Source organism: Rhinatrema bivittatum, chromosome 15 (genome assembly GCF_901001135.1).
Source record: "Rhinatrema bivittatum chromosome 15, aRhiBiv1.1, whole genome shotgun sequence".
Lineage (NCBI taxonomy): Eukaryota > Metazoa > Chordata > Amphibia > Gymnophiona > Rhinatrematidae > Rhinatrema > Rhinatrema bivittatum.
In genome coordinates this window covers 47,809,507-47,825,809 of record NC_042629.1, presented here as the reverse complement: position 1 = coordinate 47,825,809, position 16,303 = coordinate 47,809,507, and the positions used below count along the sequence as shown (strand labels likewise).

Below are 16,303 nucleotides of genomic sequence, written 5' to 3'. Positions count from 1 at the left end.
ATGATCCTGTGGAGGAGGACACATGTTTCACATGAGACCTTGACTGCCAGTTAACTTTACTCCACCTCCAAAGCCGGAGTTAAAATTCCCCATATTAAAAATGTGCGTCAGACGCCCAACCCTTGGGCTCGCTTTCCTGCAAGGGAAGGTAATAATTAACGTCTTCATCTACATGGAATGTACACGCGTTGGGCGCTATCGGGTACGCGCATTATAGATGCGCCGATCTCCTTACGGCATTGGACGTTATAATTGCGTGCCCAGCCGCAAGCAAACCCGTGTCCTAGGCTGGACGCACCTTGTTGCAGTGGCCTATCAGAGGGATCTCAAATGGGTCCTCTGGCTCCCCCTGAGGAAAAGGCAGCCCGGGAGCGGTGATCAGTGAGCAGGAGCTACGTCCGCACCAGCCCAGGGTCCCATGGTGCCAACTCTGCAACAGGAGCCAGGGCCTTATCCAAGCTTCAGGACTGGGACCCAGCTTTCTACCCTGGGCTTTGGATACCTTTGACTGTGGCTGTAGAGGAGGTCTACAGAGCCCCAACCCTCTGCAATCTGGGACACTTTGTTATGACTTTTCTTGCTTTCCTTCCAAGGCAGAATCTGGAGGGTTTGTTTTTTTTTATTATCTCATTGTTGTTTACCGACTTGAGTGGCTGAGGACCTCAGCCTGAGTGCAAACTGGAGGGGAGGGGGTGGATTCTTATTCAGAACCTGGCTGAAATAGATTATCTCCTGGTTTCTTGCTGTGTTCCTCCTTGTTTATCAGCAAAATCTGCACAGAGCAGCACAGAAATGGGTCGGCTTAATGGCAAGGCAGCACTGGAAACTTTACTCCATCTACGACCAGGAGTAAGATTTCCAGCGCTAACAAACCAAAGTTAAGCCAGGGCACCTCTCTGCATCCGGGAATAGTGGTCAAGGCATTCGTTTGCATGGGGCTTACCATGCAAGGGCACGAAGCAAGATGCACAGTTTAACATGCACATTTCGCCAGGAAGGTTTATGCACACCTCGCTCACAATTGGGGGTAAAATTGAATGCTCTGCTGAACACACCTTATTGCACTGACCCTGCAGTAATCTGTGTGTTAAGAAGCTGTGTTCTGGATTTCAGTGCATATTGTTTAACGTCCAGATTTAAAAAAAAAACCATTATTTTTTTACTTTAATGCTGTAAACTAATGCTATACAAATGCATTGGGAGTTTAAAAATAAAAGTGCGTTGAGTATAAAACGTGAGTTCACACATTTTAACTCCGGAAGGGAAGGAGCAATCCTGACAGGCTGATGAAGTCCCATTAGGCGCTTCCACCACTTATCTGAATAAGTATAAATCTATCCGTCTAAGGGGTGGCCGCTGCCCTTATCCAGATAAGTCACACTTATCAGGCTTACCGGCCACCACTTAGAAGATAAGTCCAGACTTTTTTTTTCCACACTTTTTTGGAGGATTGTGCCAGCACTATAGCGTTGGAAACTTAACTCTCTCTCTAACCAGGAGTTAAGTTTCCAGTGCTGAGAAAGACCGTGGGGCTAAGGCAGTAATCTGGGTATTAAGAAACTGGATTTCAACACATTTTTAATACCCAGATACATTTTTTTTTTAATGCCCAGTGCAGTAAGCTAATGCAACGCTAAGCCATCGGGAGTTTAAAAAAGCACATTGACTGGAAAACGTGTGCTCAGAGCAGGCTGAACGCACATTTTAACTCGAGAAGGGGAAGGGGATCTTTCAGCGAGCAGGCTCTCTCCCGTGGCCGGGGCTCTGAGCCGGCAGCAGCGGTAACCAGGCTCCTGTGGAATCTCTGCAAGTATTTGAAGACTTACTGGCTACAGCGGTGGGGTTGGAGCTGCTAATGGGAACTACTTTAGGGAGTAACATTTTCCCAAGTAGGGGGAAGATAAACAGGGGCGGATTGCAGGAAAATATCAGCTCGGGGGATTTTTTCCAAAACCGGCCCTTGTGCACTCTCGCTGAGGCACATGCATCAACACGCCAAGTCGACTCTGAAACCCGGCAGAATTAAGCCCAAATATCTCCAAAATAAATGTTACATTTTTCCTAAATAACTAAGAAACAGAGCATACTCTAGACCAGCAGTGAGTAAAAGAATCTGTAGACCCCCATCCCATCCATGCAAATCAGTTGAGGCCACTCCACAAGTCTGTTTAGCAGAATCCCTCACCTTACTCATACATGTAGAACTCAGACAGACCCTCACCAATAGAAACATGCAGTCAAAAACTGAACTTGAAACCGCGACAAGCCAGACTGTATGGAATGGAAAAACAAATATCATTCCTCACTAAACATCAAACTATAACATCAAGAAATATAAAGCATCAATCATAATAGTAAAACCAAACTCATAAAAAGAATAAATATTTCAAAACAGCTAATGAAAAGATCATCCAAATCATTTCAAACATGTAACATTGTTTTTTTAATTTCCCAAACATCGATAAAATATTTCAAAATAGCAGACACAGCAAACTCTCCCCAATAATTAAAATTAAAGCTAAAATTAAAGCTAAAATAAAACCCCTGCTCTTCATATCTGGGAACTTTAGATTCCAGTCACCCTGGGGTGGGAAATATGCACAACTTTCTTCTCTCTCTAACACACATGTTCATTCTCACACAAACTCCTTTATATTCTCACACACATGCTCACTAGATCATATGCTGTCTCTCTCGTACATGGTCACTGGCTCACATGCTCCCTGAGTTACACAGTCATTCTCTTGTTCATGCACATGCTCACTAGCTCATTTGCTCTCTCATATACATGCTCACACACGTTCACTGACTTGTTCTTGCTCACTGGCTCAATCGTTCTCTTTTGTACTCACACCCAGGCCCACTGGCTTAAATAGTCCTCTTGCTCAAACATATGCTCATTGGCTCAGTCGTTCTCTCTCGCTCACAAACATGCTCTGGTAACCACAACAAGCCCGACTGTATTATGCATGCAACAATGGAAAAACAGAAACATAATCACATCTCACAAAACACCAAGCAATAAAATCAAGAGATATAAGACATCATTCATAATATTAAAACCATAAAAAGAATGAATATATCAAAAGCAACCGACAAACATAGGGGGCCCAATATTCAAAGCACGTTCAGCACTACTTAGCTGGATAAATGGGACTTATGTGGTTAAGTAGCGGCCACTGAATATGCACTTGCATTTAATGACTGCTGCATAGGCAGATAAGTCCCTTATTTGGCTAAAATGTTGGCTGCATAAATTGTGGGAGGGCAGTAGGTGGAGCGACTTAGCCACATAACTTATGCAACTAAGTAGCAACATTTTGTCTTAGCCGCATAAGTTTACCAGCTACGTTAGATGGTTATAACTGATACAGCCAAGTACAAATATATATGTGCATATTCAGCAACATAGCCGTGCTGCTGAATATACCATGTAATTTAGTCAGATAAGTTATATCCGGCCAAGTTACTTAAATGGCCATCTTTCAATATTGGGCCCCTAATGATTTAAAAAGTCACATAAATTTGTTCTAATATTTCCCAAACACCAATAACATATTTCAAAACAGCAGACATGAAATAACACCCCAAAATGTAAAATTAAAAATTAAGTAATTAAAAAATCTCCAGCTCTCCATACCATTAAATAAATAAAAAACTGGCTTCTTTTGATTTTCCAGAGATTGTTGTAGATTTGGATGAAGACAATCTTTATCCTCTCTCTTCTTCACACACATAGGCACTCTCTCTCTCATACACATGCAGGCTCTCACACACAGATATTCTCTCTCATACACACATGCAAGCTCTCATTCTCATGCACACAAGCAGATACTCTCATAAAAACATGTAGGTGTGCTCTCTCTCTTACACATGCAGGTGCTCACTCATGCACATATTCATGCTCTTTCTCTTTCACACACACACCTCTGAGGCTTCTTCTGGACCTTGGCCAAGCCCGAGCTGCTCATTTACTCCTGGAGGGGGAAGTGGCCCTGCAATTGCGAGATGCTTCCTGTTGCTGAGCCTGTTGGCCTTTCTTTGGGCCGAGACCTCCCTCGGGCCACGCAGATACTTCCCTCAGGCCACGCGGACATGCCGACACTTCCCTTGGGCCACATCAAGTTCTGTGGCAATCACTCAGCAGGAGCTGAGATTACCACGTGACCAGGAAGACTAGCCCACCAGGGGATGCCCAACCCCCAATAGGCCAATCCGCCCCTGAACATAAGAGAATAGTGCCGCACAAGCTTATGCCCTGAAGATTGTCGCAAGGAGAGGTCGCTGTGTACTCCTGAGGCCTCTCCCGCTCCCCTTTAACACTGCCGATACATATACTAGAAACTTTGTGCCACCTCTGACCAGGCCTAAAGTTTCCAGCATTAAAAATGTGTGTCCAGCCAGTGCTCCTCTCTGCATTGGGAGGGAATGCTCAATGCCCTCATTAGCATGGAATTTCTGCATGGGCAGTAAGTCCTGCAAGCAGAAAATGCATGATGAAGAGCAGCTAAAACTGTTTGATCACCCCAACTCATGTTATTGCATCGGCCCGTGTTTGGCCAGCACACCTCTCTACATCAAGGAGTATTGCTTAATGCCCTCATTTGCATGGCATTTTGTGTGTGGAAAAAGTGTGTTGAGGTGCAGGCAGAAAGGTGTGTTCGGTTGAACGCTCCTTCCTGCATCGGCCGGCTAATTTACAACTGTTGAAAAGCAGGGGGCAAATCTGGTGGCAAAGGTTTGAGCAAAATTCAGGACATTTTTTTATAGAGTTGAGGTTTGCCATACAAAATTAGTCACTTGGGACAGTTTTGTCGGCTACTGTTTTAGAAATCTGGGGGAGGGGGAAAAAAATCCAATAGTTTTCCTGGTGATCTCTATTCTGAAGCGCAGACATCAGGCCAGTGCTGTAAGTACAAGTAGTGCTGGTATGGGACCTAGCTCCTTTCAGTTAGTGCTGCGTGTAATTAAATTAAATTACACCTTCTCCTGTCAATATTCCTGGAGCTAAACATGGTGCCTGAGCACACAGAAAAACAAAATTATGCAGCGCTGGGTGATCTTTCCTCTGGAGACTGTAAATGAGCCCCTTAGAATTCTAGATCACAAAGAGAAAAATCCAGGTCACATTCCCTCCCCCCACCACCATCATCTCTTTCCTGTCCCTACAGATGCATCATCCTCATCATCATCTCACAGAATCACCTGGAAGGATTTCTGATAGGCAAAATGACTGAAATACGGAACCATGGCACTGATACATACATGGGCCCCATGCATCAAAAGGTTTCATGGACTCCAGCATTTTTGTAAAATAATTTGATAATTAGTTATCCCAGAGATTAGTAAAGGATTCATTAAAAATGACAAATTGCTGGCATTGTTACTGAATTTGCTTGTAAGATGATGATAAATAAATAATAATAATAATAATAATAATAATAATTCTGTACTGTCTTCCATTGCCCAGGTTTTACGCTCCCTGTTTAATGTAACTTTACTTTCTACCTTGATGTTAATTGGTTTCCCCTCAGTTACATTGTAAACCGGTACGATAAGACCTAGTCTTGAGCATCGGTATAGTAAAAGAAATTAAATAAATAAATAAATAATACTCAATCTCCAAGCTCCTGTAAAGCATAAAACATTGCAGTTATTTCAAACCCGTTAGGATTTTCCAGGTGTAGACCATACTGCAATAATTCAGTCACAAAATAAGTCATAAAAAACTGAGCAAGAGAAATGTGGCTGAAAGTAGGGATAGGGAAATACCTACAGTACCTGAATGTAAATAAATAAATAAATTGCCAGGGCAATCTCAGGTTTAGAGATAACCCCAAGCAGTGAAAGTGCAGCTGCTTGAGGCTGGGGACAGATGCCTTGCTAGGGTCACTTAGACTATGGGACTGATTATAAGCCTAAGGAGTTATGATGCCAATTCATCTGCTTGGCATGTGAGCAAATATCTCTACCTATCCATCTTAAGTCATCAGGCCACATCTATCTCAAATGCCTCACACCCAGATTATGAAATTAAAAACGTAAGCAACAAGTACTATGCTTGTTTTGTAAAGCCAAATCAGAGACTCTTTGCTGCTAACCTTTCATAAGCTCATGAAAGGTAAGCATAACTCATTGAAATCCGTTGGGCCTGTCTATATTTTACCGATTATTGTTTCTTATGGCATACCATGTGAGCCGTTCCCCTTTGATGACAACAGCCGTGCTGACTGGATATCTTCCATAGACGGGCTCCTTTAATCAAGCTGACTCAGCAACATTCCTAACTTGCTCTGTTCAAGCTCCTTACCTTCAGTGCGGGCTGAAAGTTGTCATCCAGCATTTCCTTTGTTTTCAGTTTTTCATTTTGCCTGGGAATCTCACTGTTAGAACAAAAGATGTCAGTGGGAAAAATGACTTCTGAGAGAACACGGAGGAGAAAAATCCGTGGAAAAGTAATTTTCCTACTGGTTTCTTTTTTGTTCTAACACTGACATGCCCATGCAAAATAAAAACTGAAAACGAAGGTTCCTAATTGCAGGATGGCATGTGGAGTCATGCTGTGGCCAAAATACCTAGAGTACCTGAATGTAATCTGCTTTGATGTACACTCTGAAGTGCCGACAAGCAGAATATAAAAATCTAAATAATAATAAATTTGCATGCAGTAACTGAAGCTGTGAGCTATTATCACTAAGCCCAGATTTTACCCTGAATGCTTTCATAAGGATATTCTGATTGAGAACTTTTCACGATGACTAGTTCCTTCTTGGATACAAAAATTTGCACGTGGCTATTTCTTATGTGAATTTCTATTTAATAAGGACATCAGTACCATTAAAGACCTTTTATCTATAGGAAGGAGGCAAAAAATATAGTCAGTTGGTAATCACAGACACTGACCAATGGCAAGGCAGCTTTAAAAATGCTGGATGACATCACAGTACGCTCAAATTTCAGCTGAACTGAAATAGGGAATAAAAAGAAAAGGGGATTTGGAGGTCCAGGACACTGTCTGTAGCTGACGTTTTAACCCATTTGGATGAATATTTCAAAAGATATTAGATGGACAGTCAGGGTAATCTTACAAGACCAGTTTATCTGTAAGAAACAAGGCAGCTATGTTGTTCATATTATCATCATCATCATTATTACTATTTAAGTGTGCGTGCTGGCAATACAGAGCTCATTTCAGAAATTTAGCTGTTAGGTCTGAGAAGCAATGATTTAAGTTCATCCACAATTGCCTGTTAAATGATTTATTTACAAAAGGAACTGGAAGTGAGCATTAAATAATAATAATAATTTAAAAAATCCCAGGATCAAAACCTGCAGAGAAAAGCAGGGGTGGCACTAGAAATGGTATTTTAACATGACTGTTATCCCTATCCTGTCTACAAGTAGCTAAATTATCCAATTTGCTTGAAAGGGGTCTTCTTTTAATACAAAATTTCCTCCAGCTTTTTGTCATGGGTTCCCGCGATTTTAATCTCTTTGCACATAATCAGAATGCCAAAAAAAACAAAAAACAGTCCTCCTCGGCATTCACGGCTACTGCACCTAATGGAAGACTCGGTAAAGTTAAGAGCCCTTCCTGCAGCCTGGAAATGCTTTTGCAGTTGTCACAACCCTAAAGCTCTTCTGCAATCCAGCCCGACAGATAAAGGGGGTAGCCGTTTTAATCTGGTATAGAAAAAAAAAAAAACACCACAAGAGGGGATGGCACCTTATAGAGTAACCAGTGGACTCTGTCCTGCAACGTTTGTGCCTCAATAACTTTGGTTACCCGCCTCCTGTCTTTTTAATACAAGTATTATCATGACCATATAAGGCTGTTTCAGGATAATTTGCTTCTTATCCCGAAGAAGGGCCCTTAGGGCTGACTGGATTGACAGCCGCTCTTAAATGGCTACATAAAAAAGACAAGTCAACAGCTAGAAATAAAAATCGTTTAAGGCAAATAATTCATGAGTAACAAAAAGTTGCTGAAAACTGCTAATGATATTTTGACTTCAGATAGACATCGTTGACCTCAAGGAATGCAAAAGCCAAACGCAATAAAGAGCCAGTTTTCGGAAACAGAAGTGACTCGGTCTCTTTGTCGTTGAATTCGCCAGTGTCTGTCTGTGCGGCTGCTTCCTTCTCGGTTGTGTACAATCTAATCCCTATTTAATATTCTAATAGATGAACTCAAAGTACTTTGGAGACTCGTTTAAAGCTAAAATATTTGCATTTACTTTTAGATGCATTTATGGGAATAGTTAATGAGGACTGCGTTGTGTGAATAGCTCAATTCATAAGTACGATTCGAAATAGATCCATATAGAGAAGTCGAGTGCAGCGATATATTTCATTTTAGCGGGTTTCTCGAGTCTACTTCAAAATTACACCGTTACAAAGCCTACAAAAAACGTTTTTAAATTATCTCCTTCAAAATAAGTCATCTGTTGTTCACAGAATTAGATTTTAGCAGATGAAGTTTCGAGATTACTCTAGAACGCAATGCAAGAGAAGGTGAATTATCTGGAGCAGGAATGGAAGAGAGAAAAATCCGGTTTGGGGAATCTGAAATTATACTCAACTTTTGTAGGTTGTACAATTTATTATTTAATGTATGGTTGTCTGATGCACTGCAGAACTAAAAGAAAAGTATCTAATTCCATTTTTTTTTTTTTTAAATTTCGATAAGGAGAGAGCGAGATTAAAGCGCAGCCCCAATGCATCGGTTAGCCAGTTCCCCGGTTAGATTTCACAGTAGAGAATGCAAAGGGCCAGCAGGAAAAAAAATGTTATCTTTATCGTCCAGACCAAATCCACCCAGCTTTGTACAGGGTTTCAAAGAGAGGAACTTTCAGTGGAAAAAATATAACCCTTTCAGAGCCTGGGATTCACATGGTTGGCATTTCCCTCCAATCTGGATATTTAGCGCCTATGGTGGCAGGTTGTTTGGGGGGGTTTTTTAAGCGTTCCTCGTGCCTTTCCGGGGCTCTTCTGCCTATGGTTGCACTCCTGTTGCATGGTCGGCCTACTCTCTCCTAACAACTTCTAGGTTAGCTGGGCACGCACGCCTGGTCAGGGGAGTGCGTGTGGGCACTTCCTGATGTAATTTTCATTTACGTTAGATGCGTTTCTAGCTCCCTTCTCTTGCTGCTATTTTAGGAATGCATTGTACCGTGGTAGCTTGAGGACACCGAGAAGCCCCACTGCTGATATATATATATTTTATTTTTTTGGGGGGGGGGGGTGTCAGTTCCTTCTGCTTAGCTTTGCGGGAGAGGGAGGGGTTGGATGATGTATGGCGAGTGCCATTGTAACAGCCTCCTGCCCCGTGCAATCGCTCTAATGCGGGAATCTTAGAGCCCATGGAAAATTAGACAAGACCTCCAGGCCGTTTTCCAAAGGGGGGGGGGGAACAATTAGTTATGTTCACTCTGTGTGTGTGTGTGTGGGGGGGGTATTATTATTGCTATTCTCATCATCATACACGGCATTGAGCTTTTTGCATTATGTGGATTTATAAACTAAACTTTGAAATAGAAAGTGGCACCTTCTGTATTGCTCGGCTGCATCCTTCTCGCTTTCAGTCGGGAAACTTTAGTGGCTTGACAATTTGTGCACATTATTTGTGTATGTATTAATATGTAAACCGCCTAGACGGATAGTTCCCTACCCATTGTGCGGTATATAGAACTGTAAATAAATAAATAAATAAATAAATAATAAATTAGTGCACATGTGACTAATGCATAAAAGTAAGAGAGTAAAAAAATTTAAAAAATCAGCGTAATACTAAGAATACAGTTACAAAATACAGAACTGTTCCTTCTCTCTCTCTTTGCTTCTGGGAAAAGTCCGGAAGCAATGATTGAAAAAAAAATGAGGAAATTCTGAATTATTTTTTAAACACGCAGAGTAATTGCATATCAGCAGGTGTAAGAAGTAATTCAGCCATGTCTCTAAGGTTCATAAGCGGAGATTAGTCATTAAGGGGGGGGTAGATATTTCAGTGTGCATGGAAAACAGTCGGATAATCAAATTAATTCAAATACATTGGCAACCAAATTCAATTAATGAAATCATGAAGTGTAATTGATTCGCTGCGTATGGGCAGTCATATAGAAATCTCTTATTTCTAGTAGACCGCTGAGCAAAAGCAAGTTGAAGGGGCAGTTTTGGGGTAGAACTGTAGCCATTCATTGCCATCAACTCGATGCAAATCTGGCTGACATGTTTTTCTTTTACCATTTTATGGATGGATGGATGGAGAAGCTAAGCCATTGAGAATTAATTGCAGTCTCACCCCATGCGGCTCTCAGGTAGTCTCAATCAATGCACCCCTTCTTGGGATTTCTATCTGGGTGGGGAGAAAGACGGTGCCTCTCCTCCCAGCCCCCCCAAATCCCGACCCGTGCTTCCCGGTTGGAGAGCTCCATGCGGAAGGCGATCTATTCGCTGGCTTACTTCTAAGCAAACCGGAACCCGCCAAGGGGTCGGGGGTCGCCCTGCTCTCTCTCTCGCCCAGAGCCGAGCACCTTTGCCCTTCAGCCATGCCCCACAATACACGAAAGCGCGCTAATTTAAAAGCGACAGGTACTATCGCGGCTAGCGTGGCCCTGGCCGCCTCGTTACCACTCTGAACCTAAAGATCGTCTCACAGCCCTTCCTTCTACAGTTTCAAACGATCCCTGCTATTCAAGTAGGAGAAAGGTTAATTTATTCTGTAACAGTTCAAGTAAATTTTAGCGCACTATATAGCAGACTAACCAGTGAGTACAAAATAGATATCTAATATTACAGAGCAGCTGGAGGCAATATAATAGTTTAAAGTATATATGTTATGCAATAATTAATCTAACTTAATTCTAGGAGTAATTGGCGGGTGTAACAGCTGATACTCTACTTAAATACCAACAAAAAATGGTTGAACACATATTACAGAGCGCGCCTGTGTCATACACGCACGGAGAGAGATCGTTTGGCTGGAGAAATCTGGGCCTGTTCGGTAAACCTGCGCTCCATACCCCAGCAAAGCCCTTTTTAGTGAGACTGGGGGGTTTACCTGTCAGAAAAATCATCTGCAGAATTCAGAGCTGGGTTTAATCGCCTGTTTTACGCAGCACTGTAAGAAAAATGGAGGATTTAAAATCTGCCTGTGGGATTACTTCAGTTCTGGTCCATTTTGTATACTAAAAAAAAAAAAAAAAAAAAAAGGAAGGAAGGATTCCCTACTCCTTCAGTGGCCTGGTGTCTTAATAATAATAATCTTATGGCAGCAAGATGAAGAATAAATTCTTCTTCATAATCCGGCCTGGGGACCCGCCGGGTCCTCCTCACAGCCCCCGAGCCCTAATCCCCGTCCTCTTAGTCCGCTCGATCATTTCGGTAGCGTCCCCCACACTATTGGCAGTGACCTGGCTGGAAATCCCTTCCGAGCTTCCATTTCCAGACTCGACATTCCCTGAACCTCCCCGTTTTGAAAGAGAGAGGGTCTGACTACATTGATTCTGCGGGGAAAGCGTATTTTTTTTTACTGGGGGTGGGGAGCAGAAAGTGCCTCTGGCCTGCATCTCTGGCTTCACTTCCTGCTGAGCAGAAAAACAGATTTTGTATTCTAGAATTGAAGAAAGAGCACGCGTTTGCATTATTTTGTTCAGTTGAAGCGTTTCGGTGAAGTGATAGCGCTGAAAGCAACCTTTCCTAGGGTGTTTTGTTGGCTTTTCTCCCTCCTGAGTTCAGAACAGCCCCCTCTCTGTCTCCAGTTTGCAAATCCCTGCTATGGCTTAATTACCGCATGGCCAAGGTGTAACGCCAGTCCCCTGCTTAAAAAAAAACAAACCCATAAACTTCAGTTTTCAGAGGTTTCGCCCTCTTCCATGGCACAGGGACATAAAACTTGTCAACTTTTCATCAAAACAAGAGCCCTACGGCCAACGAACTTTCTGCACCATTAATTCAATTTATTGATAAAAAGAAAAAAAGTTAAACCAAGGCGTTTGGCTATCGGGGGTTCTATTTCTATTCACATCGATACGACAAAGTCGTTGAGGAAGAAAGGGAAGACTGCTTTATTTAAATAAAACAAATATTTGAAGCTGAAAACGTTTGTTACCCGCACAAAGCTATTTAAAATATTACACGGGAAAATGAATGCCGACAGCAGGGCTTTTAAGATTAAGTTTCAGTCCTTAAACTTCAGTAAAACGTTTTGGTTAGAAAAAGCTAAATGAATCAGTCACCACTTTTTAACTGAGCCCAACTTTTAGGTTTGGACGTTATGACGAACTTTGCCTTCCGCCACAGTGGACACTGCTGTAGGCAGCCAGAATGTAAAAGATTATTTCATTGTCATTCGGGACCAATGGTACAATCTAAAGTTAGTTCAAAGGAATTATCGTTTAGGAAAAGAAATGTTCAGGCGTTTCTTGCAAATTGAAAGGCGGTTATTGAGATGCTGTGGATTAATTTTGCCTGCTAAAATGCCTCCAGAACTTACATTTTACATTTCCAGCAAATGATATTTACAAACACCCCCCTCCCCCGAACATTATATATAATATATATATAAATGAGGTTTCGGTTCTTTAATGGGAGATGTCCGACTGTTCAACTTGTCATCTATGGCAAGAAGGTCACCCGGGTCTCCTGGGGATGTCCCGTTGACCCCATGGGGGGAGATTTTACTCTTCTGAGCAGCCAGAAGCATCATAAAGGAAGACATTCGCCGTCTCTTGTGGCCGTCACAACACCAAACAAAAAATATGTACCTAATGTAGAAAGAGTGTGAACCGCTTTGTGCCCCTGGGGAAATACAAAAATTGCCAGGCCTGCATTGCGCAAAGTTAGGGTGGAAGATCTAAAAATATTTCTCAGACTGTAAGAAAGATATTCGGGAGGAGCGGGAAGGAAGTCACCCCTACCCCACGACCTGTGTATAATCTAAGGAGCAGAAGCCGTGCTGGGTCCGTTTTCTTCCTGGTCTATTGGTTACTAAAATGTATTCCGGGGCCAATACATGTGTGTACAGTTTCTTGCTGCATGTTGATACATAATTAGAAATGTCATCTTCTTTTTTTTGCCATGACATTTTAAACTGGGAAATGTTGCATCACAATTTCTTACCAGAAAGTACAAAATTAAATGAGTACTGACAGTGATTTTCAACATGGCGTATAATATGTCTGAAGCTACAAACTTCAGTAGCTGTGCCTGATAATCCTATCCTGAAAGTGACTACCGCCAACACTCTAGGATGGAGGCAAGGAACAAACCTTATCCTTTATTTCCACTCTGCATTGATATTCAGTGTTGCTTGCAAAAAAAAAAAACGAGTTTTCTAAGAAAAAAAAAAGAGTTCATGGTTTAAATTTGTCTCCATATTGCTTCTGCTCACAGCGAGGACAGTAGAAAACTGAATTGAAGAAACAAAGACGAATGAATGCATGGTTTGGTTTCCAACCGACATCATCTCTAGAAGGGAGCGAAATGATTTCCAAAGCTCGGGAGAATAACAGTTTTTAAACACCCATCAGACCCGCAAAGAAGCAACAGGTACCTAAGCGCTCAGGCCTCTATTTCCCTTCGCCCCAAGATATGACCTTCAAAAGATGCCCTACTGTGCGCATGTTGTAAACTAGCTGGCCAGTCCTCCGCGTTAAAGAGGACTGTGGCTGCTGGGGTTTTAAAACGTTTTGGGGTTTTTTTTGTAAATCTAAAATGCATTTAACATGCCAACTTCGTAATGAGTGAGCCTGCCCTAGCAATTTCGGTTTTCGCCCTCTCTCGGTGAAGCTAAGATGGAAGTTTTGTGACATGTTTCAACCACGAGAGCGGTTTGTGAATGGCTCATGGTCAATCCTTGGGCTGTCGGGTCACCCGCGCTAACATTTCCTCTGCAGGTCGCCCTTCCATGTGGGTATTTTTAACGAGACAGACGCGCGTGCAGGGCCAAGGGGCAATGCATCGAAGGACGAGAGCTATTGAAGCTGTGCGCGTACGGTATTTGTGTACAAAGACACTAACTGCGGAAAGCAAATGTGTGGATTTATGAAAGGTGTGGTAACTAACGCGGATTTCGGACTGAACGGTCTCACGGCTCCTTAGTGTGCACTGCACATGGCCACCTTTCCATTCTGGGCTAAACTGCTCGTCAGCAGCCAAAACTCTCTTGGCCAGGTCGGTGAATTCAGCCATGACAGGAAATGGGACGGATCTAAAATGCTAGGAAGAAATAATAATAATAAAATAACATAAAAATAGCAGAGCGTATGCCCTAGATCCTTAAAGCAGAAAAAAAGGGACTAACCAGGGTTGAGATCCAGGCAGTGAGTCGGGTCTTCATTCTCCCCTAGCTGCTCGCTGGGGCTGAGGGCTTCCATGGACAAATCCAAGCCTTTTTCCTCCCAGTCTCGGAGTTTTCTCTTCTTGTTTGTCCCGATCAAGGCTTCCACCGAAAAAGCATGCGCTCTGGAACTCAGGGCCACGGCACTTCGCCTCCTTTCACTCATTTTATGCCCCCCCCCCCCCCCCCCCCCAAAAGCAGCAAAAAGAAAAAAAAATTCCTTTGTTAAAAAAAAAAAAATCTATATCTCTATATAATCAGCAAGCAAGGGCTTTGCAGTGGGGGGGAAAAGTTCTCCAAACCACAGCAACAGTTCCCCCCCTCCCCACCCCCCCCAGGAAACTCTGCGCCCTTTAAAGAACTACATGAGCCCGGAGGATGGCGAGAGGCTGCGGAAGCCGGGAGGCAATTGCCCTTCTTCACAGTCGGCCTTCTGGGTCTTTATATTTCCTCATTTCTCACTTTCTTTCGCTCTCTCTCTCTCTATCGCTTTCTTTTTTCCTCCTCTGATTGATCCAAACTGCTGGGAAGGGGTTTTTTTTCCTCCCCCTTTGCAAGGAGCTGGGCCGGCCCTCTGCGCCTGTCAAAAAAAAAAAAAAACCAGCCCTTGACCAATAGGAAAAGGAGAACGGGAGAAAACCCAAAAGCTGCGACCCAATGGCAGCGAGAGACGAGAGGCGAAGTCCTAGGGCGAGGAATGCGGCCAACTGGGCGCGCGGCGCTGGCTGGCTTAACCCTTTCAGGGCCGCAGCAGGGGGAAGGGCCGAAAGGGCCGGAATCCTCTGTCCGAGAGCCTGGGCCGGGGTCCTGCGGGCCAGGCTCGAGGGGCTCGCGGAAGCCAGGATACAAAACCAAGCTTCTCTCTGCTCTTAAAACAGTTTCTAGAAGGGCAACGGGAGGGAAAAAAAATGCATGTTTACAAAAGGGCAATAAAAAGAAAAGTTTGTTGTTCCCTGTGCTGAATGGCTTCTTACCGAAAACAAATTTTCAAAGTCCCTCCCACCTTTTTTTTTTTTTTTTTTTTAAAGTTCACAATTAAAGAAAAAAAAAAAAAGGTAGCTTATCGTTCTGCCCTGCTCCGTGTACTAAAAAGTATTCGTGAACGTTAAATTATTTTTCGTTTGTGCTTTGAACCGTTTGCTATATGCAGTGCGATAATGTGTTTGGGGTTTGTTTTTTTTCCCCAGCATTTCATTAGATCTGTCACATACAAATGAATTTGGGGCAGAGTACGTTTTAAATCTCGTCATGAGTTTTCCAGTTTGATGTAGTCGTCTTTGCAAATATGGGGATTAAAATTGATATTAAAAACACCGAATCATTTCTATTGTATTTCTCTATGCCTGATCTTTTTAATGCAGATAGATCGATAGACGGACAGGCGCCTAGACATTCATTTGCCCTAAAAAAAAGGGAAACATTTTCTAGTAATTCACAAATTCAGTTCACGATTAAATGAATATTCTATTTTTGTCGAATAAATAACTAGGCAGATTAGATGGGACATTTGCTTTTTCTGTCCTCATGAACTAGAACTGTAAATGAAATTGTTGCCTTTAAAAAATAGTATATTAAATACAGCATATAATTCGTAAAACAAACGAGAGAACGTGATGTCTCTCTAATACCGAAATGCACCCGAGTGTGAAAGACTGCAAGTTAGCATAAAAGAAAGTTGGTACTTCATCACATTTCAAGTAGGATTTTTTATAATTTTTTTTTTTTTTGCTACACCATTTTCGAGAAAATAAAACGACACATAGAAAAATGACAGGCATCCAAAGTGTTCAAAATAAAGTAAGAGTTCCTAGGATTTTTTGTCTGGCTGAAAAATATTTATAGTTTAGTTAACCTTTAGTTTAGTAAAGCTCAAAACAAGTCATTTATACAGAATGTAACCATTTAAAGTCCTTGTTGGCTAAAATTTTATTGGTTATTGGGAAAGTCTATCCTGCTGTAGAGGGA

The 16,303-nt window shown here is 42.3% G+C and overlaps 1 protein-coding gene across 2 annotated transcripts in view; it reads right to left on the bottom strand.

Moving 5' to 3' along the window:
- The window catches only part of TBX15 (T-box transcription factor 15), an 88,091-nt gene extending 73,553 nt beyond the window's left edge, over nucleotides 1–14,538 (bottom strand). The window contains exons 1-2 of one of the 2 annotated variants that reach the window (XM_029578912.1): nucleotides 14,303–14,440; nucleotides 6,311–6,383 (exon numbers count right to left, since the gene is read on the bottom strand). Coding sequence is in view for 1 of the 2 variants with exons in the window: in XM_029578911.1 (XP_029434771.1) it covers nucleotides 14,303–14,504 (202 nt within the window). In the remaining variant the exon portion in view is untranslated. Of the gene's footprint in view, nucleotides 1–6,310; nucleotides 6,384–14,302 lie in introns of both variants that reach the window. The other variant, XM_029578911.1, reaches the window with a different exon arrangement.
- Between the last annotated feature and the right edge of the window lie 1,765 nt (nucleotides 14,539–16,303).